Source organism: Manis pentadactyla, chromosome 11 (assembly GCF_030020395.1).
Source record: "Manis pentadactyla isolate mManPen7 chromosome 11, mManPen7.hap1, whole genome shotgun sequence".
Taxonomy (NCBI): domain Eukaryota; kingdom Metazoa; phylum Chordata; class Mammalia; order Pholidota; family Manidae; genus Manis; species Manis pentadactyla.
This window is the reverse complement of record NC_080029.1, coordinates 104,592,281-104,619,258: the sequence shown is the minus strand read 5'-3', so window position 1 is coordinate 104,619,258 and position 26,978 is coordinate 104,592,281. Positions and strand designations below refer to the sequence as shown.

Sequence of the window (26,978 nt, the reverse complement as noted above, 5' to 3'; positions counted from 1 at the left end):
TTGGAAGCTCATTTAAGGGAGATTTTAAGGGAGGTTTTAGGTTCAAGAAAAAGGGCTAGCATGGGGATGCCACTGGAGGTTGCTAGACTTGCATAGGCTTTACCTGGGGCACTCCCTAAGCAGGTGTGAAGTTTGAAAGAAATTATAGACAATATCACATTCTTCATACATTCCTTTTATATGGTTATGCAGTTACTCAAATCAAAACAACATGAACTTAATTGAAGCCAGCCTAGATGGGCAAAGAACCTTCGTAAGCATATGCAGTTGAGCAATACGTCTAAGAGGAGTTTCTCATTCCACACAGCTTTCTTGATGGCAGCCGTGGTTATTCGGCCACACCAACTGATACCACTTCTCTATTGGAGCTTCCTCTTTTAATTCCAGGTACCAGCTGCACAGGGCCCCTTCTAAGTTCCGGCTGGGAAATAATAATTACTGTAGCTCATCATTTATCAGTAGCTTAATGCTTCATTATGATTTTGGATGCAGACAGAAGGAATAAAAATCATGAGTCAAATCAGTGGTATTTGGAATTATCTTCATTATTAACTTAGCAGCTTTATCAGCTGAGTCTTTATAAACCACTGTGATTTCTGGTTGATTTTATTACCAGTTTTAGGTTGTGTGTTTACTTCTCATCCATTCATTAAATTTTGGTAGAAGTAATGGAAACTGTTCCTGTTCGTAACCATGTTACGAAATGACATGAATGTCCTACTTAAAATTATTATTTTATTATTATAATTATCATTCTGAAAATAAAAGGGCAGACCAAATATTTTCAGATTATTTTACACCCAACCAAGAAACACAGGTATTTTAGTTTATAAAACAAAGAAATTAGTGCTACGATGCGCTGTAAATTTAGTTAAACCAACAATTCCTGATCATTCTGGAATTTTGCACTCATGTTTACTTAATTGCCATATCTTTCCCCCTAATAGAGATGATGAAATTTGGGTTGTGTATTAACAGAATTTTGATATATAATATGAATGAAAAGGACCTTGCCAAACATAATTCAAGTACAACAAAATCTTATGTAAGAAACCAATAATATGAGTCACAGTCTTAAACTGTTTATTCTGGATTCTTTAAGGAAAACGTAAGGTAGATTTTGAGATTCTAGAGTTATGCAAATTTCTGAAAAGGTAGGAAAAGGACATATTCTTAGACAATGAGTGCGTGTAATTTTCCTCATTCCCTTTTAAGGGTGCTTTATTTGGTGGGGGTGTTCCTGTGATTATGGAACTACAAAACCTCTCAGGTACGATTATTCCATAGCACGGGAGGTCCTAGATCATTTTATCCCACCACCACCACCACCTCCTCGCCACCCGCCTTCTCCGCTACCTGCCAGCGGTGCTGCAGGCCAAGGTTTAGCTAAGCAGCTTTAGAGGGTTCAGCCCGGAGGCTAGGCGTTATTGGTAGGCTTTAAGGATGGACAGACCACAGGACAAGAAATGGCCTAGTTTGGGCAGTGTTCACAAATCACAGGGAGAGAATTGCAGATCCTGGGTCCAAGGCTGCTGAGATCCCTCCGGGCCTCCCCGCTTGGTGCGGCGCTCGGGCTGCCCCCACCGGAGTCCCAGGGTCCAGCTCTACTGGAACCCGCCGGCTTCACGCTCAAGAAAACTGGCTTTTAGCTTGCGGTGAGCTACGTTTACGCTCTCCTGGATCCAGGCGTCTAGTAAGAGGCCGACGAGTTCGGGAGCGGGTCTCAGACTTGCTGCTGAGGAAAACCGCAGCTTCGTTTCCCAGGGGAAGGGCTGACATTCTGCCGGCCTCCGCCGCGGGCTCTGCGCACCGCGACTGTCCGGGGCGGGCCCGTCAGCGGCCGGCCTTCCGGCTCGGGGGCCGAGGCGCGCCCTCGCCGCGCGCACCCCGCACTCCCGCCGCCCCGGGCGCGCCGCCCGCCCTTCCCGCCGCGCTTCCTCGGGCCTGCCGCTCCCACCGGCCGGGGGAGGCGCTCTGGCCGCCGCGGAGCGCCGCCTCCTCTTCCTCCGGCTCCTCCCGCCCTCCCGCTTCCCCTCCTCCCCACCGCGGAGCCCACTCCCGGGGCGGGGGCGAGCGCGGAGCCGTTCGGAATGGCCACTTGCGCGGTGGAGGTGTTCGGGCTCGCGGAAGACGAGGTGCGCGGGCCGCGGGGAGGGCTCCCCCTCGCGCTGCCCATCAGCCGGACCGAGGCGGCGGCGGCGCCCTGAGGGTCAGCGCTCGGCCGCCTCCTCCCTCAGCGCGGCCCCGGAGCGCGCGGGGGGCCGTGGGGGCGACGGGCGGGCCGGCGCGCGCGGGCTCGGGGCGGGGGTGGGGCATGCCCCTGGGAGCCGCATTTTCTTCGCGAGCTTGGGGATTCCACGCCCCGCGGCTCCCTGGAGCCGCCGCCTCCCTTGTCAGTTTCCGCCGGGAGGCGGTGAGGGGCGCGCGGCGCGAGCGCGGGGGGCGGGGGCAGCACCCCGCCGGCCGCGTCCTGCCCCCTGCCGCCCCGCGCGCGGGAGCCCCGTGGGTGCGGCCAGCGACCCTGCAGCCGAGCATCCTGGGGGTGGGCTAGCCGGCTCCGGCACAGGCCCGCCGGTCCTAACTTGATAGACTGTGACCTGAAGACTTCCAAGAATTGTCATTAGCTGTTTCGGTTTTTCCTTTTTCATCTGAAATCCTTTATAAGCCGCTAACTGGAGACGGGGGTGAAAAAGTAGGCAGATAGATTTTGCTCCTTGTATTTAGCAACAAGTGTCAAGTGTGGAAAGTTCATTCAATGTTTCACTGGTCTTCACTGATAAAGTAAAGCCGAAAAAGTGTACATTGAAAAACTTCCCACAGCTGTTCACTTCGAAAATTAAGTTTTGTGATTTGAGAACGCAGAGTTGTGTCTTTTCAGCTAAATAACTAATGCCGGTTATGACTTACGTTTATTAAAAATAGGTTATTTGGAAATAGAGCTTTGGTTTTAAATGAAATTTGGCTTCCCTGTGTCCTTGGTGCTTATCTCAAAAATGGGAATGGGTAGGAGATGAGAAAGTTATCTAGTCCATCAGTGACTAATTAAGTTTGGGGAAAAAAATCTAATTTCAGCATCCTTGTTGACTAAGATGTCACATGTACCTGTTATCAAGACTGGACCCAATTAACTGTAAATCCATCAGCCTAATTTAGACTGATGGCTTAGATATCAGTGTTGTAATAATGCCTTCTCTTGGTAACTTGGTATCTTCAAACTTTTTTTACAAAATGTCTTTTTCATTTCTCTTGAAAGTTCTTTGTTTATAAGCCATGGGCTATCTGTTGATGCAGGCAAGTTTCCTCAGGGTATTTTGGGGTGATTTATGTGATGTGATTAAACTTTCATTTCTTAGATTGCTACCAGAAGAGAAGCAAATGGACAAATGGTGGCAGCTTGATAGTGCCTCAGAAACAAGTCAGTGTGCTATGAGTAAAGATAGTATTCTAGCTAATGTCCCAGTTTTTGTTCTGTAGAAGAGATCAGAGGAGGAAAATGCAGTGTTGAACCTATAGCTTTTTTCTTAGCAGTCAGGTCTTCCTGCTTGCCACCATAAGCTGTCCAATGCATATAAATTGAAGCTGGCAGTCCAACCCAATCAGGCCGGCCTTGGACTTTCTTTCCCTGTTGTTATTCATAGGTAGGCCTTGTTATTCCAGGTTTCTCATCTCACTTTCTTCAAGCAGAGCCAGTTGAGCATAGCATACTGCTAATGGTATCATTCACTGTTCTCTCCCTCTTGGTACAGGAGATCTATGTTTTCAATTACCTGCTTCTCCCACCATCCCTCTGCGCAGCTGAAATAAAGTGAGTTATGAAAGTCAGTGGGTGGTCAGTAAGCAACTGGCTAACCTCGAGAAACTCCACCCTTTGAAGTGACGTTTTCCTGAACTTGCCAAAGGATCTGTACTTCTGGGAAGTTTCATGGCTCGGGACCCACTCTGTTTGCACGATGGGGGTCTTTTTGTCAGTCCCATGACTCAAGTTTCCTTCCAGCTCCCTCTGTCCACTTTGTCCATGTGGAGGAAGGGAGTGAGACAGGAAGGTAAGAGACATGATGATGAAGCGTTGCCTTCCACTTGTTCCATTGTAATTTGAGTTATTTGTTCAACAGACATTTATTAAATGTCTGTTCTGTATCATGCAGTATGTGAGGCACCAGGGATACAGAGAGAAAAAACAGTCTCCACCTGTTTTGTTAGGAGCTCATGGTCTGGTGGTGTTCTCTGACAAGAGGCCATCTTGTCTTGCCACTATCTTTTGCTGTTTATTTTGGTCCATCACAAAAGTGAAATGAAAGAAGGCTTAGAACTGCCCCCTCCTTCCCCACCCCACATTTTGTAGCAGAGAAACATGGCAGCTTTGTCATTTGCTAAAACGCACAGATTAGTCTGGGAACAGGTAGCCCTCTGCTGTTGATTAAAAGTAAGGTAGCTTTTCTGTTACAACAACAGATGACTCTTACTTTAATTTGAAACCAAAACAGGGGAAATGAATACACATGGCATAGAAGATAGAGAATTATAATTGAAGCAGTATATACTGAATAGCTGCTGATTCACAGTGTGTGAGCATATTAGTATTGAAGTATGCTTAGATCATAATTAAAGTATGTTTAGATCATAACACCTCTCTCACTTTTCATTGAGTTTAGCTCCTCCTCCACATGTGTCTTTTAGTAAGTGATGGTCTGGGCTGCGTGTGCAGGATTTTGCCATTAAACCATAGTAAACTGAGGAAGTAGTGTCATATACTTTCTACCAAATTTGCCCTGACAGTCTCTTGGGATTAACAGTGGAGGATAAGCCCACTAATCTTTGGTGAGGAGTATTGTGGTAGACGTAGGGACTAGAATTCAGCATCCCTTCCAATATCATTTCAGTGGACTTCCCTGTTGGGCAGAGGCTAGAAAGCTAAACACCATGTTTCCCACACTTTCTTGCACTTGGCATTCTGGAAATAGGTTGTAAAGTAGGTTTCCCATTTAGGGGCACTTGAGATTTGGAAGGTGACAATGAAGTGGAGCATAACTTCTTATTTCTTTGGCTTTTTGTGCTGTGGATGTTGAGTTTTTCTGAAAAAATGTTCTAGTCCCTGGTAACTGGTTTTGTGGGTATTGATAGGAAGTTGTGGAAGTAGTGGTGGTGGCAACTTCCTGATGTCTAGATTGGTCTGTTCTTCAAGTCAACAGCTTTAACTGGTGGTGGCTCCTAACTACCTAGCCTTCTGACTGGGGCAGAGGTGGCAGCTTCCTGAGTGGACCGGTTCTGAAGTGTTTCTGCATCCTCTGGAGACCCAACCTATAGCCTGTTCCTCTAGCTCTTTCCGTGATGATGTAAGCACTTAATTCGCTGTATTGACTTCTTTCTTCTTAAAACATCTGGAAGGATTTCTATTTCCTGTAACTAAAACCTGACTGAAACAAAAAAAGGTGGAAATAAAGAAAGAGGAAAGATTGAGAGCACTACTAGTTTAGGAATACAATTTGCACATAGAGAAGAATGGATGCCTTTGATGGTGGTGGCTTTAACAATGCATATGCAATAGGGTAACTAAGAATTGCATATTCTGACACTTCTAGATCCCCTAACACCTACCAGAAGCTGACCCTGCCTGCCCTGGCATCATACGGAGCCTGGGAACCAAGTTCCCAAACCTTTACTCACAGCACACAAAGAAGTGCAGCTTAAGCAGCAGCCACATTAGTAACTAGCCCAATCTTTCATGTATTGTTTTTGCCGTTGCTTTTTTGCAACTCTTTAACTCCAGCATCATTCTATTGTTCATGGGTTTCCATGGAACCAAATAAGTAGATAAATATAGGTTATTTTTTAATAATTTGCCTTTTAATTATTTTAAACCAACAGAAAATTTGAAAGTATGATACAAAGAATTCTAACTCCTCTGCAGATTCTCCTGCTCCATAACCTTCTTTTGACATTTTCATTAGTCCTTTTTGTGAACTGCTTGAAGGCAAGCTGCAAACTTAATGCCCCATCACCTCTAAATACTCTAGTGTGTATTTTCCTAAAACAACGCTTTCCTACATAATAGCCATTGAACCCTTTAAGCCAGGAAATCATCACTGATACAACTCTACCGTCAAATCCACAGATTCCATTCAGTCTTTGACAAATGTTCTAATAACTTCTTTTTCCTTTCTGGTCCAAGATCCCATCTGTGTATGTATTTGTCATGTCTTTGCTGTCTCTTCTAATCAGTTCCCCGGTCTTTCTTATTCTTGACACTTCGATGGCGTACAAGTTGTATAACCTGTAGGCTGTTCCTCAACCTAGGTCTGTTTACTTTTTCCCTCATGACCATTTCAAGGTCAGGCATTTTGGCAGGAATCACAGAGATGATGCTGTGTTCTCAGTGTACCACACCAGGGTGTACATAATGTTGATTTGTCCCGTCATTGTCAGTGATATTCTTAATCTCTTGACAGTTTTGATATCATCAGGTTTCTTCTTTGTAATATCACCATTTTCCCTTTATAATTGATTTGTATTTTGTGGGAACATATTCAAAGATTATGCTCATATCCTATCTGTCATTTATCAGATCTCCAGATACCAATTTTGGCATGCAGTGATGAATTCCACCTGAATCATAACTCTTTATTTCTATCTTTACTAATAGGCATTCTATTTAAGAAGAGCTTTCCCTTTCTCCTCCATTTATTTGTTCTTTTATTTATTTATATCATTGTGGAATCCCACCTTATTCAATGGGTTGTACTTAGTTACTATCATTGAATATTTTGTTGCTCAAATCATCCCAGTTTGGCCAGTGGAAGCCCTTTCAAGGAGGTTCCGAGATCATTGTAACAAGTTCCTATCATTCTTTGAATACTTCATTACTTTCTGGCAGAAGATGTTTCAGTCTCCTCTTGTATGTCTCTTGGCCCAGCACTATCTGGAATCAGCTATTTCTCCTAGGAAAATTGGTTCCATTTAGTAGAAAATGGTTTTTAAAAGCCAATATCTGGGTGGATGTCTTTGGTCTTCAGACATCTCAGCAAAGAGAGTTAAGAAATGTGTGTGTACACTGCCCACATATGCATGTATAAGTCCACACTTAAATCTGTAGCTATTTCTATATCAATCTGTAAACATATATTTAAAAATCATTAGTTCGTGCCAATTTCTTCAATTCAAATGTAATACCTCAGGGTTCTTTCCAGCTGTAAGTACCTTCTCTACAGTGAAAATTCTTTCACTATCCTCATTATATTTATTTATTTGCACAATCCATCTACTTATGTTTTTGGTTTCCCACCATGTTTCCCAACCATGCAGGCATTTCCGCTGTCTGCCACTTGTGCACCCCACTTTCACCGCCAGTGAAGGTACTGCTGTTGCATCTCTGTGCAACACCCTAGTCTTCTCCTCTGTCCCATGCTGGTGGGCACATAACTGATGCATTCTCTATGGCACCTCCCTTTCACCCTCAGTGCCCACACAGGTGAGCATGAGCCTCCATGAAACTCCCTCTTACCCCCAAAACCTGGCCTGCTTTTGATTCTTCTGTACCAGGAAGAGAAGATTAGAAGGCTATAACTATATATATTTAATCTTGTTACAGTTAACAATTAGCAACTTATATATCACATAGGAATAGAATCTTGGAGTTGGAAGGCACCTTGTAAATAAATCATTGGAGGTGTGCAGGAGTATGGAAAACAGAATTTGAGTAGGTTAGAATTCTGGCTCTTGTCAGTTACTTGATCTGTCATAGGTATTTGAATTTTGTCAGAGCAAGATATTCAAATCAGCTGATTCTCCCATCTCCTAGAAGTATCTGGTAATAGGATATTCCACAGTACCTGGAGAATGTAAGCTTGGTGATTTGAATTGCTAAACCCACTGTTCTACTGAATTCTGGAGCAATTGCTGTTACTCACTTTTCCCTTCTTGAAGCTTCTGTTTAGGTGGCTCCCTTGCCAAACCTAGCAAAGTTTTAAGAGAATAAATGGATGGAGAAGGTAGGAAAAGTCTGGAGGTAAATGCAGGGAAAAAGACATAGCACAAACAAATGATAAAAGGTTTTAGTTAGACTATTTTGAAAGTATTGAGGAATAAATGTGTCTGTAGCCCCAAATTATGACCTTATGGTCTGACCCAAATGTCTGGCTTCCCCCTTTGTAAGACATGTTGGGGCAATGAAGAGAGTAGTGTGAATGGTCATGTCATTGCATAAAGATGTCTTAATGAAAATACTCTCCTTAAGGGTAAAATTATTAACCTAAATATAATCATAGCTGGCTTTAATTGAACGCCAGCCATATGCCAGGCACCAGGTTACATGTTCTCATACTTTAGCTATAATCGTCACAACAGTCTTGCAAGAATAAATAGTGTTATCCACATTTTACAGTTAGGGAATCTGAGATTGTGACTTGCTCAAGGACCCACTCCTATTAGGGCTTGCAACCCAGATCTAATACAAAAGACTGGGTCTTTCCACTCACCTGTTGCAAATAGATGCACACACACACAAAAAAAATAAACAGGATTTTTCAGGAAGATGGAACATATGCAAGATTGTAACAGTTCTGGTGTCCTCACTTCCATGTCTCCTGTCTTTTTTTGTTACACCTTTTCAGTGACCTCAGAGGTCCAGTTGACCCTTGAACAACATGTGTTTGAACTGTGTGGGTCCACTTTTACATAGATTTTTTTCAATAAATATATTGGAAAAGTTTTTGGGGATTTGCAACAATAGAAAAAAACATTTCCTTTTCTCTAGCTTACTTTATTGTAAAAATACAGTACATAGTACATATAACATAAAAATATGTATTAATTAACTAAGATGTGAAGTAATGATAGGCTCTTCTTTTCTGGAAATTCTGTAGTACTGATTGAATAAATAAAGTTAACAGTTTTCTAAATGAGGAATACCTCTGCAGCTGCATTAACTACAGCACTTCTCTTTTTACCCTCATGCTCTTTGCCTGTGATTCTCGACTTTACTGCCCATCAGAATCACCAGGGGAGTTTGTTAAAACATGGACTATTAGCCCCACCATCATGTCTGATTCACTAGGTGTAGGGCCTGGAAATTAATTTTTTTAATAAGTTCCCATGTGATGCTCATACTGCTGGTCCAAGGAAAACACTTTGAGAACCTCCTAAAGGTTCTCTCCTAAATCTAAGGATTCTGAGTATTCTAGTTTATCATGGTTATTAATGCCAAAAACTCCTGAGGAGCTTTGATCATGCATAGTAAATATAGAGCAGTCACATGCTTTACCTTTCCTAGGACTGTTCTGATTTCATGTATTTTCCAATAAATGTGATCTAGCATTTATGTTTTTGTAAAATGTTTCAAGTAAATTTTATCACAGGAGGAAAACCTGTCAATCCATAGGTTCCAATTTTTAGTTTGGAAAATATGAGCATGTAAATTATATAGCATATGTTGCAAGAAATTTTTAAAAAATCTTACTCCCTCCTACCCTTGCAAATGTTTTGTTAAATATCAGTATTTATATGTAAATACAGTGTTATTCACATCTGAACCACTATACCATGTTTACAATTATTTATTGCACATTTTTAATTTAATTTTCTGTACACCTATCACAAATTCAATTGCAAACTGGCTGACAGCTTTAAAACCACTCAGTGTAGTAAAAAAGAAAAGCTCTCCATTGCCTTTTCTTCATTCCTGATGGAGACAGCCTCTTGCTGTGTTGTATTCCATCTGAACTGCTTGCACTCTACACCTGCTGTCTAGCCATCATTGCGAGAATTCTGATTTCTGTGTTGGATCCACTGTTTCTTTGATCTCTTGTCTTTCTCTTTTCTAATTTATTTCTTCATTTGCTGACATCACCTCTATATAGTGGGTATATATTATTAATTGGAATACTTTACAATAGGGTTATTTGAGTCTGCCATTTCACTGTGGGCCTTTCACATACACGTATTTATTGCATTTGGTACCCACTTCCCTTTGGATCACTCATTTACCTCAAAGAGGTCTTCCAACCTTGTTTGGTGGGTATAGGTCTGGAGCCAGAGCTCTTGGCTCACTTTTCATGTGAACCTTACCTTGCATTTGATAAAGTGCCTTATTCCTACTTCCAGATACTTGAGAAAATCCTTTCTGAATTTGTCAGCCCCTACTAGGTGTCAAGTGTTCTATTGGATTCTATAGAAAGTACAAAGATAACAAGATAAGCTTCTTGGACTTCAGAATCTCACAAAATCTCACAGTTTTACTAGAAGGACACATAGTTTATTGCCTCAGATACCAGACCATATTGATAGGTGATATAATGAACCTTTCACAGTAAGAGGGGAAGATTCATTTCAACGATAAGTCTTTCTGGAAAGATGGCATTTGGACTTTGAAGAAAGGGCAGACATTTAAAAAATATGTATATAATATAAGGTTTATGGAAAGTTTAAGAAATAAAACCCTTCATCATCTCATAATTTTAATAGCCATTTTCATCATTGCATATTTCCTTCTAATCTTTATTTGCACACATATTTTTATGGTTATAATATTCTGTATGCTGATTTTTATAATTAACATTATAATTATTTTCTCTCATCAAATAATATTAATAATTAATTTTAAATGGCTTCAAAGGAATCTGCCTAGATGAAAGAGGATTTTAACAATGAAGGGAGTGGGATGGCAAAGAATATCCCAGGCAGAGGGAACCCTGTTTTTAATAAAACTCAGAGATAAGTAAATACAGGATGAATCTTTCTCAAAAAGTAGACTAGGGTCAGGGTTGGGGGCAGAAGTATGGGAAAAGGATGAAGAGAGTAACAAAAATTCTCCCCAGAACTGTGAGACGTGGAAAGACCAAAAGCTCTGCGTTTCCTAGTCCTGGTTTTTTGGGAGGGTTGACAGAAGATAAGGAGCAGTTAGGAACTGTTTTCACAAATTGTGGAGAAAAATACTAGGCCTGGAAAGCTGCTTCTCATTACCCAAGCCTCTTGCATATAAGTTGAGAAAAGCCACATATCTTTGCCTACAATGTGCAACTTTTCCATTTCACTTTCAAAAATCAATAAAGCTCTCCTAGAAGTGGACAGGGAAGATTCAAGCTTTAGTGAAGAGCTGGGATCTGTTTGAGAATAAGGAGAAGAACGTTTAATTTTTGTTTCTTTTTATGCACTTGAGCACTATTGAGATCTCTGTTCAAAGTACCTTCAGTATCATGACTGTTATTATTGAAGAATTTGGTTTCGAGTTGCAGCATTTATGTTCTTCTTAATTCTCAAAGATGATATATTATGCCTGTTTATGGATGTGACTGAAAAGACAAGTTTTGACAGTTTTCCAGCATAAAGTTATAAAATGAAGTTAAAAGAATGCAAATATGAAAATAAATGGCATTTGTTGTTTAATTTTATGGAAGAATCTTACATCATTATAGATTCACATCAATTAACCACAGCATCTGAAATAACTAGTTTTGGTTTTTGTGGTGGGAAATATAAGGCGGAAGTTTAAATGTGTCTGTGGCTGTAGTAATCTGTCATTCCCAGGAATTGTTTTTAATTACTGCTTATTATATTTTTCTCCAGGAGACTTCTAGGAGGTTAGTTCAGTAGAGGTTCTATAAATATGGTTTAACATTTTTAGAGGGGCATGATAATCTCTTTCCTCAGTTATGATCATTAAGATCATATATAAATTATAAACAATTGTCTGTGTTTAGAAAATAAAAGATTATCAAATAACATTATTTGCTGATGGAACTTTTGATTATACTTTACCACTTGAAAAAGCTTATATTTATTATGTCATCACAGGAAAGATTTCTAATTTTCAAAATTCAGTTTTAGAGATTAGTACCTATTAAATAAAGTATAGCTATTTCCCAGTCAACTGGTATAGTGAAAATTTGGCTGTTATGGCCAATAAAATATTCAGTGGAATTTTTCCAGGAAAAAAAGAGTAATCTGCTAATCTCTTCATATTTTGGGGAATTAATCCCTGCAGAAAAGTAAAATTTCAGTTGATATGTTTTCCTCTCTTGTTTTCAATTCTATCTTTATTTCTGATACCTGAGGGTTTCTATTCTTTCTTGCAAGATCAGCCATGTATTTGGTTTTATTCAGTGATGGACGAAGTTATGTCTTATCTAGTATCTTTAGTCAAGGATTTTTGTATTATCTGAATTTATCACCTGAGTTTGGGAGCTAATAGAGTATTTCTACTATCATTTATTCAGTGAAACCTCCAGGAACAAGGGTGGCTGTAAATATTTAAAAGTAGAAAAACTGAAATAAATACTTTTGATATGTGTATCTGCTCCCATCCAGACCTCTCCTCAGAAGGGAATATGCCCAACTACTTTCTGATGGGATAATCTTAGAATAGAATCAGGTTGCTATCTATTGGGCAGCAGTTACTTTATATTTTTCGATCTTATAAATGCTTCTGTGAATACTTTTGTGCTTATGTTCTTGAATATTTAAGTGAGAGCTTATCTAGGGGAAATATGTATAAGTAGACTTCCTGGATTATTGATTTAGAACTTAGTAGATATTGCTAAGTATCTTTTCCAAATGATTCTTCAATTTGTACTTCCACCAACAGTGTATTAGAGTTCTCCCTGATTACTGGTGAGGTTGAAGATCTTTTCATGTGCTTATTGGTCATTCTCTGATTTCTTGTATTAGGTAGTTTATGTTTCATTTATTGGATCTTAGGAGTTCTTTATATATTTTGGATAATCATAATTCGTCAATGGTACATATTTTAGATGCTTATACCCTGTTGTTCCCCTTGGCATTTCATTTTGCCCATGACATTTTTCCTCATACAGAAGGTATGTAATTATAAAGTCAAATCTGACAACTTTTCCCATTAGAGTTTGTATTTTTAAATATCTTTTTTACCCTGATGTCATAGAAATATTCTAAAATGTCTTTGAAATTTAAAAAGTTTTCTTTTTCACTTTTAGTCTTTAATGTATCTGGAATTTGGTTTTGCATATAGCATAAGATAGTGATTGAATATAACTTTACTTCTTTACTCATTTTTACTCTTTCCTGTGAATTTCAGAATCATCTGTTAAGACTCATGAAAAAATTCAAGGTGGGGAGTTGGAATTATTGAATTTGTAGGTTGCTTTAGGGAAAACAGATAATAATGTTAAATATTTTCATCCATGAACACAATGAGTTTCTTCATTTATTTAAGTCTTTGTTTTTCAATAATTTTTCCCTAAGATTTTTTATATATCTTATTCATTTCTTTTCCCCATGTCTAATAGTTTTGCTTAGTTGGGAGTTTTTAAAAATATGCATTCTGTTTTATAGTATATTCTTACTCATCTTTTAATTTTGAATAACTTCATATCTACAGGACATTTAAAAGAGTAGCATAATGAACACCTGTATACTCATCAGCTATATCCTCAAATTGGTAACATTTTGCTTATTCCCTTTATTTATACACACTCATACACACTAACATTAAACTTATTTGCTGAGCCATTTAAAAGGAAGTTGAAGACTTTATCACATTTTATCCCTAAGTATTTCAATATGCAACTCTTAAAACTAAGACATTCATGTATAAAACCTCATAATAGTATTATGATGCCCATGAAGTTTAATATTTGATACACTATAGTATCAATACATTATAGTTTGATTTAATACATAATTTATTGAATGGGCTTTTTAAATAATTACCTTCCTAGTTATTACAAGTGCTTATGAACTCTTAATTTTGTGTTAATGATAAATTTATATTACTTCTAATAATTTTCCTGTAAATTTTCTTAGAAGCAATAATAAATTCCTAACATAATAAGTTTGACTGGGTCTTTTTCTTTTTTGGCTTTTCTTTGTAGATAATCAATAATCTACAAATAACAATATAGCTTTCATTTTCATTAATTCTTCAAAAAGAGGCCTTCAGTTAATTTTAGCATCCTAACTAATTACTTTATTTAATATATATATTTAAAAGTATGTATCTTAAATTATAAAGTACATGAAAATAAAATACAAATTTTTGTATTTTAGGAAAATTCCCGAATTGTGAGGGTTAAAGTTATAGCTGGGATAGGCCTTGCCAAGAAGGATATCTTGGGATCTAGGTGAGTATATTAAGTTGGGTTGTAATTTTAAAATTTTGCACTAGTTAGTTAACTTTTTCTAAACTTCGGCTAGATGAAAAACTGAATAATATTATTAGCAAATTTTTGTGCACGGTGGAATAATAATATATCCAATTGGTGGTTTACTAAATTCCTTGATACCTGAATTACTGATTTTTTGTGAAACTAGACAAATATACAACTCAGAATGATAGTTATTAGATCATTATTGAGTTCTGCTTCTAGAATTGGTAAAATTCTAGCAGATTAATTCCTTAAAAGATTACAACTGTAAACTCTGAACATAACACAAAAAGGAGCAACCTGAAGTTGTAAAGTGAACAGAGCAGGAACAATCTAGTGGGGAGTCCATGTTTGGAGCTGGGGAGTTATACTGTCTGAGTTCCTGATTTTATGAATTAGTCTGAGGTTAGGTAGAGTTAGTGTCTGGAAAAATTGTAGTCTTATGGCCTGGGAAACCAGAAGACTTAATCTGAAGAGAACACAGCAATGGTGGGGATTCTGAAAGGGAAAGAACCGGAAAGGAAACGCCCAAACAATGTCTAGTGACATCTCTTTCTGACCCTGAATCTTACATAGCAGAGTTAAAGCAACTCAGCTAAAGATGAAAGATTGGAATAGAAGTCAGAGTTGCTGCCTGAGAAATAGGGGTTGTAGTTCTTTTCCAAACAAGATTATTAATTGCATGATAAAATAAAACAAATACTAATAAGAGAAAAATTGCAGAATCCAGATTTCTACGACATAACATTTATAATGTCCAGGATATAACCCCAAATTATATGATCTATAAAGGACTACAAAAATGGAATACAGAAAAGAAAATATGCTCATGATAAATAGGTTGAAAATATCAGGAAAGAAATAGAAACCATGAAATAATGAAAATTCTACAACTGAAAAACACAGTGTTTGAAATTAAAACTCTTGGGTGGAATTAACAGCAGAATGGAGATGAAGAGAAAAGCTCATTAAACTTAAGTATAGATGAATAGAAATTACTTCCCAATTAGTAAATGAGAAACAAAGATTGAAAAAAAGAAAAGAACAGTGCTTCAGGGACTTGATAGATGATATCAGACAGTCTAACATACAAGTAATTAGAATGCTAGAAAATAGAGAAGAGAGAAAAAATGAGGCAAAACATTTGTAAAGAAATAATGACCAATTTTTTCCCAAAGTTTGGTGGAATATACTAATGTGTAGTATCAAAAAACACCAAGCAGGAGGATAAACATTAAGAAAAACGTACTGAGGCCAATAGTAGTCAAACTGTTGAAAGCAAAGTATAAAGAAAATAAGAAAGAGAAGAAAAGGACTTATCACATACACGAGAACTACAATTTAAGGACTGACTTCTGAGGAAATTGTGGAGTCCAGAAGAAATGGACCAATAGAATAACAACTATCAATCCAGAAATCTGTATTCAGTGAAAATGTCCTTCAGGGTGATGACAAAATAATGACATTTGTAGTAAAACAAACTATGAGACTTTGTCAATTGCAGATGTGTACTACGCAAAACTAAAGGAAATTCTTTCAGCTAAAAAGAGTAGCTAAAAGATGGAAACTCAGATTCTTAGAAAGAAATAAAGAGCATTAGTAATGGTAAATATCTGGAATATACAAAAGACTTTTTATTGTTTTTATCATTTTAAAAGTAAAACATGCCTGTTCAAGTCACGACTTGAAATATTGTCTTGCATGATTTGTATTTTATGCAGATGGAATATATATAACAACTCTAGCATAAAGGACATGGATGGGTGTGGGTTATTGTGATGAGAAAAATGCCCATTCTGAGGTGCTGCCCAGGCATTTGACAGTATGACAGTTGTACTCACACCCAGAGTCTGGACCACCTTTAGGTGGTCCTTTAGGCACCTTTCTCAGCAACTGATGAAACCACCACATTAAAAAAATTAAGAAAAACATAAATCTGAACAACTTTGACCTAAAGAGCCCTCTTCCTAACAACTGCAAAATGCACATTGTTTTCAAGGGTGCATGGTACATTCATCAGCGTAGCCCATACATGTATTATTTCTCTGTTGCTGCACTATGATTAACTTTGCAACTCAAAAGAGTGCACACTAATCATAGTTTCTATGGGCCAGAAGTCCCTGCATGGTTTAGATAGATCCTCTGCTTCAGAGTCTCACAGAGCTATTAACAAGGTATTTGCCAGTGCTGTGGCCTCATCTGAGGTGTCTTTGGGGAAGCATTGATTTACAAGCTCATGTGGTCTTTGACAGTATTCAGCTCCTTACAGGCCGCCAGACTGAGGGCTTCAATTTTTTGCTTGCTGTCAGCCAGAGGCCACCCTAAGTTTGTTGCCACATGGCCTTCTTCATATGGCAACTCACCAGCTAGCAGCTTCCTTCTTCAAAGTTAGTAAAGGAGAGAGTCTCCCAGCAAGATGATTTATAATCTTATGTAATGCAATCACATATGTTTTGTTGCTTTTGCCATATCGTATTGGTTAGAATACATTGGACCTTCCCACATTTAAGAGGCTAACACGAGGGGCATGAACATTAGAAGGTTGGGATAATAGGAGCAATTCTAGAGTCTGTCTGCAATAATATATTGTGCATAATAAATCAAACAATGGCAAAATTCACATTCTTTTCAAATACTCATGATATATTCTTCAACATAGGCCATGTGTAGAACCATAGGATAAGACTTGTGAATTTTGAAAATACTGAAATTATTATGTAGAGGATGTTCTCTGATAACAGAAATAAGTTAGAAATCAATAACTTTGAGATACCTAGAAAAACCCAAGTGTTTGAAAATAAAACAATAAACATCTAAATAATCTATAGGTCACAGAATAAAACACAAAAGAAGTTAGAAAACATTTTGAACAGAATAAAAACATATAGCAATATAAAAATTTGTGAGATGTAGATAAAGTAATATTTGGAGGAAAATTTAGTTTAAAAATGCCTAACTTAGAAAAGGAACAAGACTCAAATCAATTATTTGAGTTCTTATCTTAAGAAATTAGGGAAAGAAGAGCAAATTAACTCCCAAGTAAGTAGAAGAAAGAAAATAATAAAAATAAGGGCAGAAATTAGTGAAATAGAACATGGACAATGATAGGAAAGAGTCATTAAATTCAAAAGCTTATTCTTTGAAGGGATCAACAAAATTTTTAAACTTCTGACTAGTTGGTTCAGAAACAACAGAGAGAAGGCACATATCATAATGAGAATGAAAGTAGGGGCATTGCTATAGAGCCTATGGAAATGAAAAAGATGAAAAAAGGAATGTTGTTTTGGATAACCTAGAATAAATGGACAACTTTCTAGAAAAACACAACCTTCAAGACTAACCCAGGAAGAAACAAACTCTGAACAGACCAATTACTGGCAATGAAATGGAATTAGTAATCAAAAAATTACCTACGAACAAAACTCCTGGACCAGATGGCTTCACCACTGAATTTTGTCAAACATTTAGAGAAGATCTAATACCCATCCTTCTTAAAGTTTTCCAAAAAGTAGAAGAGGAGGGACTACTTCCAAACTCATTCTATGAGGCCAGCATCACTATAATACCAAAACCAAGCAGATACCACAAAAAAAAGAAAATTACAGACCAATATCCATGATGAACGTAGATGCAAAAATCTGCAATAAAATATTAGCAAACTGAAGTAAAAGATACATCAAAAAGATCATACATCATGACCCTGATTCTAGGGATGCAAGGATAGTACAATATTCGAATATCCATCAACATCATACACCACAAGAAAAAGAAGGACAAAAATCACGTGATCATCTCCATAGCTGCTGAAGAAGCACTTGACAAAATTCAACACTCATTCATGATAAAAACTCTTAACAAAATGGATATAGAGGGCAAGTACCTCAACATAACAAAGGCCATATATGACAAACCTACAGCCAACATCATACTCAACAGCAAAAAGCTGAAAGCTTTTCCTCTAAGAACAGGAACAAGACAAGGATGCCCACTCTCTCCATTTTTATTCAACATGGTACTGGAGGTCCTAGCCATGGCAATCAGACTACACAAAGAAATAAAAGGCATCCAGATTGATAAGGAAGAAGTTAGACTGTCACTGTTTGCAGATGATGATATTGTACATAAAAAACCCTAAAAAATCCACCCCAAAACTACCAGAACTAATAATTGAATTGAGCAAAGTTGTAGGATACAAAATTAATACACAGAAATCTGTTGCATTCCTATACACTAACGATGAACTAGCAGAAAGAGAAATCAGGAAACAATTCCATTTACAATTGCATCAAAAAGAATAAAATACCTAGGAATAAACCTAATCAAGGAGGTGAAAGACCTATACCCTGAAAACTACAAGACACTCATGAGAGAAATTAAAGAAGACACCAATAAATGGAAATACATCCCGTGCTTATGAATAGAAAGAATTAGTATTGTCAAAATGGCCATCCTGCCTAAAGCAATCTACAGATTCAATGAATGCAATCCGTATCAAAATACCAACAGCATTCTTCAATGACGTAGCAAAAATACTTATAAAATTCTTATGGAACCTCTAATAGCCAAAGCAATCCTTAGGAGGAAGAGTAAAGCTGGGGGGATTATGCTCCCCAAATTTAAGCTCTACTACAAGGCCACAGGAATCATTTGGTACTGGCACAAGAACAGACCCATAGGCCAATGGAACAGACTAGAGAGCTCAGATATAAACCCAAGCATATATGGCCAATTAATATACAATAAAGGAGCCATGGACTTCCAATGGGGAAATGACAGTCTCTTCAACAACTGGTGTTGACAAAACTGGACAACTACTTGTAAGAGAATGAAACTGGCTATTGTCTAACTCCATACACAGAAGTAACCTCGAAATGGATCAAAGACTTGAGTGTAAGTCATGAAACCATAAAACTCTTAGAAGAAAACATAGGCAAAAATCTCTTCAATGTACACATGAGCAACTTATTCCTGAACACATCTCCTCAGGCAAGGGAAAGAAAAACAAAAATGAACAAATGAGACTCCATCAAACTAAAAAGCTTCTGTACAGCAAAGGACACCATCAGTAGAACAAAAAGGCATCCTACAGTATGGGAGAATATATTTGTAAGGGAATATGCGATAAAGGGGTTGACATCCAAAAATATAAAGAACTCACGCACCTCAACACCCAAAAAGCAAATAACCCAATTAAAAAATGGGCAGAGGATCTGAACAGACTTCTCCAAAGAAGAAATCTGGATGGCCAACAGGCCATGAAAGGATGCTCCACATCATTAATTATCAGGGAAATGCAAATTAAAACCACAATGAGTTATCACCTCACACCAGTTAGGATAGCCAACATCCAAAAGACAAGGAACAACAAATGCTGGCAAGGATGCTGACAGAAGGAAACCCTCCTACACTGCTGGTATGTGAATTAGTTCAACCATTGTGGAAAGCAATATGGAGGTTCCTCAAAAAACTAAAAATAGAAACACCATTTGATCCAGGAATTCCACTCCTAGGAATTTACTAAAGAAAACAAGATCCCAGATTCAAAAGACATATGCACCCCTTTGTTTATCACAGCACTATTTACAATAGCCAAGATATGGAAGTAACCTAAGTGTCCATCAGTAGGTGAATGGATAAAGAAGAGGTGGTACATATACAAAATGGAATATTATTCAGCCATAAAAAGATAACAAATCTACCATTTGCAGCAACATGACTGTAGCTAGAGGGCATTATGTTCAGTGAAATAAGTGGAGAAAGCCAAATACCAAATGATTTCCCTCATTTGTGCAGTAACAACAACATAACAACAAAGCAAAACTGAAGGAACAAAATAGCAACAGACTCACAGACTCCAAGAAGGGACTAGCAGTTACCAAAGGAAAAGGGTTGGGGAAGGTGGGTGGGGAGGGAGGGAGAACAGAATTAAGGGCCATTGTGATTAGCACCCATAATGTAGGTGGGTGATAGGAAGGCAGTATATAGCATGGAGAAGACAAGTAGTGACTCTATTAGCGTCTTAGTACGCTGATGGACAGTGATAGTAATGTGGTGCATGGGGGAACTTGATAATATGGGTGAATGTTGTAACCACTGTGTTGCTCATGTGGAACCTTCATAAGATTGTATATCAATGATACCTTAATTTAAAAAAAAGGAATGTTGTGCACTACTTTACAGCAATAAGGAATCACACACAACTTAGATGAAATAGGCAAAATCCTTGAAAGACACAAATCGCCAAAATTAATCACAAGAAATAGAAAACTTGAATAGCCCTATTTTGAACAATATATAGCAATATATGATCAGGCAGCAGTTTTCCTATGAATGCAAGATTTATTCAACATTATTTTTAAGAATCAGTGTAATTCATCATGTAAATATAATACAGAAGAAAAAGCATATCATTTCAATAGGTGCAGAAAGTGCATTTGACAAAATCCAACCCCTGTTCATGATAAAAACTCTCAGTAAGCCAAGAATAAAATGCAAAATTGGTTTAACATCTGAAAATTAATTGATGTAGCTCACTATATTAATAGAATGAAAGAAAAAGACATGATCATTTCAATAAAAGTGAAAGAGCCTGTAACAAAAATTGAATATATACCTTTGTGATAGAAACTCTTAGCAAACTAAGAACAGATGGGAATGTTCTAAGTCTGATTAAGGTTATCAGTGAAAAGACCAATAGCTAGGTAGCATACTGACAGTCTGAGTGCTTTCTACTTAAGCTCAGGAATAAGGCAAGGTTGTTTGCTCCCATGTTCAGTTTAACACTGCACTGCATGTCACAGTCAGGTAGTTTGGCAAGGAAAAGAAAAGTAATACAACTGAAAAGGAAAAAGCTGGCTTTACTTGAAGACAACATGATCATGTACACAGAAAACTCTAAGAAATCTATAAAACAATTGCTGGAACTAATAAAGATACAAGGCCACAAGACAGAAAGTCAGTGTACCAAAAACAGTTATAGTTGTATATCCTATCAATGAATGATTGGAAAGTAAGTTTTTAAAATCTCCATTACAATAGCATAATAAAGAACTTAGAAATAAATTTAACAAAAGATTTGCAAGAACTGTACACCAAAAACTATAAAACATTGCTGAGGGAAAATTGAAGATCTGAATCAGTGGATAAATCTGCCATTCATAGATTGGAAGATTCAGTATTGTTTAAGTGGTATTTCTCTCCAAATTAATTAGATTTGTCACAATCTCAATCAAGATCCCAGCATACGGTTTTTGAGAAATTGATAAGCCAATTCCAATATTTTTGTGGGAACTCAAAGGCCATAGAGTAATCAAGATGATTTTGAAAAGAACTAAATTGGAGAACTTGCGCTGCTATATGGCTATGGTAACGAAGATGGATGACATTGACATAAGAATAGATATATTGGTCAGTGGAAGAGACTAAAGAGTAGAAATACACACACACATACATACACATATATAGTCAATTGCTTTTTATTTATTTATTTTGGTATCATTAATCTACAGTTACATCAGGAATATTATGTTTACCAGACTCCCCCCATCAACAAGTTCCCCCCACATATCCCATTACAGTCACTGTCCATCAGCATAGTAAGATGTTGTAGAATCACTACTTGTCTTCTCTGTGTCATACAGCCCTCCCTGTGCCCCCCACTGCACATTATACATGCTAATCATAATGCCCCCTTTCTTTGCCCCCCTTCTTATCCCTCCCTCCCCACCTCCTCCCCAGTCCCTTTCCCTTTGGTAACTGTTAGTCCATTCTTGGGTTCTGTGTGTCTTCCACTGTTTAGCTCCTTCAGTTTTTTCTTTGTTTTTATACTCCACAGACGAGTGAAATCATTTGATATTTGTCTTTCTCCGCCTGGATTATTTCACTGAGCATAATACCCTCTAGCTCCATGTTGTTGCAAATGGTAGGATTTGTTTACTTCTTATGGCTGAATAATATTCCATTGTGTATATGTGCCACGTCTTCTTTATCCATTCATCTACTGATGGACACTTAGGTTGCTTCCATTTCTTGGCTATTGTGAATAGTGCTGCGATAAACATAGGGGTGCATATGTCTTTCAAACTGGGCTGCTGCATTCTTAGGATAAATTCCTGGGAGTGGAATTCCTGGGTCAAATGGTATTTCTATTTTGAGCTTTTTGAGGAACCTCCATACTGCTTTCGACAATGGTTGAACTAATTTACATTCCCACCAGCAGTGTAGGAGGGTCTCCCGTTCTCCACAACATCACGAACATTTGTTATTGTTTGTCTTTTGGATGGTGGCCATCTTTACTGGTGTGAGGTGATATCTCATTGTGGTTGTAATTTTGCATTTCTCTGATGACCAGCTATGTGGAGCAACTTTCATGTGTCTGTTGGCCATCTGAATTTCTTCTTTGGAGAACTGTCTGTTCAGCTCCTCTGACCTTTTTTTATTGGATTATTTCCTTTTTGTTTGTTGAGGTGCATGAGCTCTTTATATATTTTGGATGTCAACCTTTTATCAAATCTGTCATTTATGAATATATTCTCCCATACTGTAGGATGCCTTTTTGTTCTATTGGTGGTGTCCTTAGCTGTACAGAAGCTTTTCAGTTTGATGTAGTCCCACTTGTTCATTTTTGCTTTTGTTTCCCTTGCCTGGGGAGATATGTTCATGAAGAAGTTGCTCATGTTTATGTCGAAGAGATTTTTGCCTATGTTTTTTTCTAAGAGTTTTATGGTTTCATGACTTACATTCAGGTCTTTGATCCATTTCAAATTTACTTTTGTGTATTGGGTTAGACAATGATCCAGTTTCATTCTCTTACATGTAGCTGTCCAGTTTTGGCAACAACAGATGTTGAAGAGGCTGCCATTTCCCCATTGTATGTCCATGGCTCCTTTATCATATATTAATTAACCATATATGTTTGGGTTAATATCTGGACTCTATTCTGTTCCACTGGTCTGTGGGTCTGTTCTTGTGCCAATACCAAATTGTCTTGATTACGGTGGCTTTGTAGTAGAGCTTGAAGTTGGTTAGCGAGATCCGCCCTGCTTTATTCTTCCTTCCAGGATTGCTTTGGCTATTCGGGGTCTTTTGTGGTTCCATATGAATTTTAAAAATATTTGTTCCAGTTCGTTGAAGAATGCTGTTGGTATTTTGGTAGTCAATTGCTTTTTCAAAAACTGTTAAGGTAGCTCAAGAGAAAGGATAGTCTTTTTAGTACATGGTACTGGAAGAACTGGTTTTCTTTATGGAACAAAGTCAACCTTGTTCCTTTCCATACATTGTATAGAAAATTAATAAGAACTAAGATTCTAAAACTTCTAGTAGAACACATAGGAGAAAATCTTTGTTTTACTGGGTTACTCAAAGATTTCTTTAGTGGGACTCAAAAAGTATGAACTGTGAAAGAAAGAAAAATGTTGAAATGTACCTATTTAGAATTAAAACTTTTGTTGTTTGAAAGACATAGTTAAGAAAAGGAAAAAGCAAGCTACAGATTGGGAGAAAATATTTTAAAGCATCTATCTGACAAAATCTTTAATCCATAATATTAAAAGACCTGTTACAATGCAAAAAACATGATAAAATGACCAATTAAAATGGGTGTACCTCCCTATCAAAATACCAACAGCATTCTTCAACAAACGAGAGAAAATCCTCCTAAAATTCATATGGAACCACAAAAGACCTCGAATAGCCAAAGCAATCCTGAGAAGGAAGAATAAAGCAGGGGGGCTTATGCTCCCTGACTTCAAGCTCTACTACAAAGCCACAGTAATCAAGACAATTTGGTACTGACACAAGAACAGAGCCATAGACCAATGGAACAGACTAGAGAGCCCAGACATAAACCCAACCATATATGGTCAATTAATATATGATAAAAGAGCCATGGACATACAATGGGGAAATGACAGCCTCTTCAACAGCTGGTGTTGTCAAAACTGGACAGCTACATGCAAGAAAATGAAACTGGATTATTGTTTAATCCCATACACAAAAATAAACTCAAAATGGATTAAAGACTTGAATGTAAGTTATGAAACCATAAAACTCTTAGAAGACAACATAGGCAAACATCTCCTGAATATAACCATGAGCAACTTCTTCCTGAACCCATCTCCTCAAGAAAGGGAAACAAAAGCAAAAATGAACTCATGGGACTACATCAAACTAAAAAGTTTTTGTATGGCAAAGGACATCATCAACAAAACAAAAAGGCATCCTACAGTATGGGAGAATGTATTTGTAAATGACATATCCGACAAAGGGTTAACATCCAAAATATATAATGAACTTACACACCTCAACACCCAAAGAGCAATAACCTGATTAACAACTAGGCAGAGGATATGAAGAGACAGTTCTCCAAAGAAGAAATTCAGATGGCCAACAGACACATGAAAAGATGCTCCACATCACCAGTCATCAGGGAAATGCAAATTAAAACCACAATGAGATATCACCTCACACTAGTAAGGATGGCCAGCATCGAAAAGACTAAGAACAACAAATGCTGGTGAGGATGTGAAGAAAGGGGAACCCTCCTACACTGCTGGTGGGAATGTAAGCTAGTTCAACCATTGTGGAAAGCAATATGGAGGTTCCTCAAAAAACCAAGAATAGAAATACCATTTGACCCCGGAATCCCACTCCTTGGAATATACCCAAAGAATACAACTTCTCAGATTCAAAAAGACATATGTACCCTTATGTTTATCGCAGTACTTTTTACAATAGCTAAGATACGGAAGCAACCTATGTGTCCATCAGTAGATGAATGGATAAAGATGATGTGGTCCATATATACAATGGAATACTATTCAGCCATAAGAAAGAAACAAATCCTACCATTTGCAACAACATGGATGGAGCTGGAGGACATTATGCTAAGTGAAATAAGCCAGGTGGAGAAAGACAAATGCCAAATGATTTCCCTCATTTGTGGAGTATAACAATGAAGCAAAACTGAAGGAACAAAATGGCAGCAGACTCAGAGACTCCAAGAATGAACTAGTGGTTACCCAAGGGGAGGGGTGTGGGAGGGCTGGTGGGGAGGTAGGGAGAAGGGGACTGAGGGGTATTACGTTTAGTACACATGGTGTGGGGGATCATGGTGAGAACAGTGTAGCACAGAAAAGGCACATAGTGGATGTCTGGCAACTTGCTGCACTGATGGACAGTTACTGCATTGGGGTACAGGTGGGGACTTGATAATATGGGTAAATGTAGTAACCACATTGTTTTTTCATGTGAAGCCATCATAATAGTGTATATCAATCATACCTTAATAAAAAATGTTTTATAAAAATGGGTATATCTCTTGAACAGACATTATCTGTAGACTAGCCAGGTGGAAGTGTCTAGCCGAGTAGTGTTCAGGGATATATATTTATATTTACATTTAATATTTGTATTTGAGAATATGGAGTTAGTTAAAACCATTCACGACCTTATGAAGGGATGGTATAAAGAGAGCAAAGGCCAGGGGCCAATACTTAAGGGAATATCAGTATTTAACTGACCGGTAGTAGAAGAGTGGCCTAAGAAAGAGACTGAGGGAACAGTAAGAATAGTTTAAGGAGAAGCAGAAAGGAGTTGTGTCATGAAAGATGAGTGAGGTGAGTTCCAACAAGAAAATGGTCAATAGCATCAGTTATAAAGAGGACCAACAAAATAAATACCTGATTTTATTTATTATTAAAACAAAGTGCTGATTGTTTTAGCAAGATCTTTTGAGACCTTTTGAGAGCATTTTTGAAGGAATGGGTCTGAAGGGAAGAAGTGGACCCCAGATTGCAGGGCTTTGAAGAGTAGTGGGAGTTGAGAAAATGAAGAAAGTGAGGTGGTGGCTGTAGTGGTGAAGAGCATGGCCTCTGGAGCCAGCTGCTTGAGTTCTGGTCCTTGCTCTTCCACTTTCGAACTGTTTGGTCTGTGATGGGTTGACTTAGCTCTGTACAAAATACTGATAATAATTGTATCTGCCTCATAGGTAATTACAAGGATTTCAAGAGTTAATACAGGTAAATTGCTTAACAGTGCGTGGCACAGAGTAATTGTATGCAAGTGTTGGTTATTGTTGCTATGGATTATTCTCTTGAGAAGTTTGACAGAGATGGGAAGAAAAAAAATCTAGTTTGCTTTGCTGGGGAAGGGAGGGAGGATCCAGAGGGGAGAATTTACAAAACATATTTGTATAGCTAGAAAAACCTAGGTCGAAATAAATGTTGGGGATACAAAGGGAGGACTGAAAATAGATGACGCAGAGGCCCAGAGAGGTGGGAAGAAATGGGACGGGGGGATTGGCCTCAGACAGGGGCAGAACACCTCCATCACTGAAGTTAGGAGTAAGGATGGGTTGTGATAAACACCAGGATGTTGGGAGTGGTCTGATGGTTGTGAGTTGTGTCAATTAAGGTAAGAGGTAGAATTGTGTGCGGAAATGTGGGGAGGGAGTTGGTGGTGGAGAATGGTGAATACTTGGGATCCCCTAGAGAAACAGGAGAAATTTGACTATGGACAAATTAAGTGCAATATCACAAGATTTTCCTTCTCCATGTCTCTTTGTAGAAGGGGTTATATAACATAATTATTTTGAACTGAAGGCACTTTGCCTTTATTTTATAAAAGCAGTTTACATCCATGAGATAACTTGGAACAACCTAAGATCTTAAAAAAACCAGTCTTAAGAATCATTGAATTAACTATCTTAACCCAAAAGAAGAAAGAATATAATAAAAATCAAACAAAAATTTAAAAATCTAAATAGGTTAGAAATCAATGCCTTGTGATTAAAAGGCTTTCTTTCTATTTCGCTAACATGGTACTTTTGCTTTTTAATACAAAAATTACTATAATTACTTACCCCTGCCT

General features: G+C 37.9%; 1 protein-coding gene across 3 annotated transcripts in view; it reads left to right on the top strand.

The window, feature by feature from the left end:
* Positions 1-1,877: 1,877 nt before the first annotated feature.
* NEDD4 (NEDD4 E3 ubiquitin protein ligase) overlaps positions 1,878-26,978 on the top strand; it is a 120,739-nt gene continuing 95,638 nt past the window's right edge. The window contains exons 1-3 of one of the 3 annotated variants that reach the window (XM_036929715.2): positions 2,034-2,135; positions 3,747-4,043; positions 14,014-14,087. Coding sequence is in view for 1 of the 3 variants with exons in the window: in XM_036929714.2 (XP_036785609.2) it covers positions 2,091-2,135; positions 14,014-14,087 (119 nt within the window). In the remaining 2 variants the exon portion in view is untranslated. Of the gene's footprint in view, positions 2,136-3,746; positions 4,044-14,013; positions 14,088-26,978 lie in introns of all 3 variants that reach the window. The other 2 variants (XM_036929714.2, XM_036929716.2) reach the window with 2 other exon arrangements.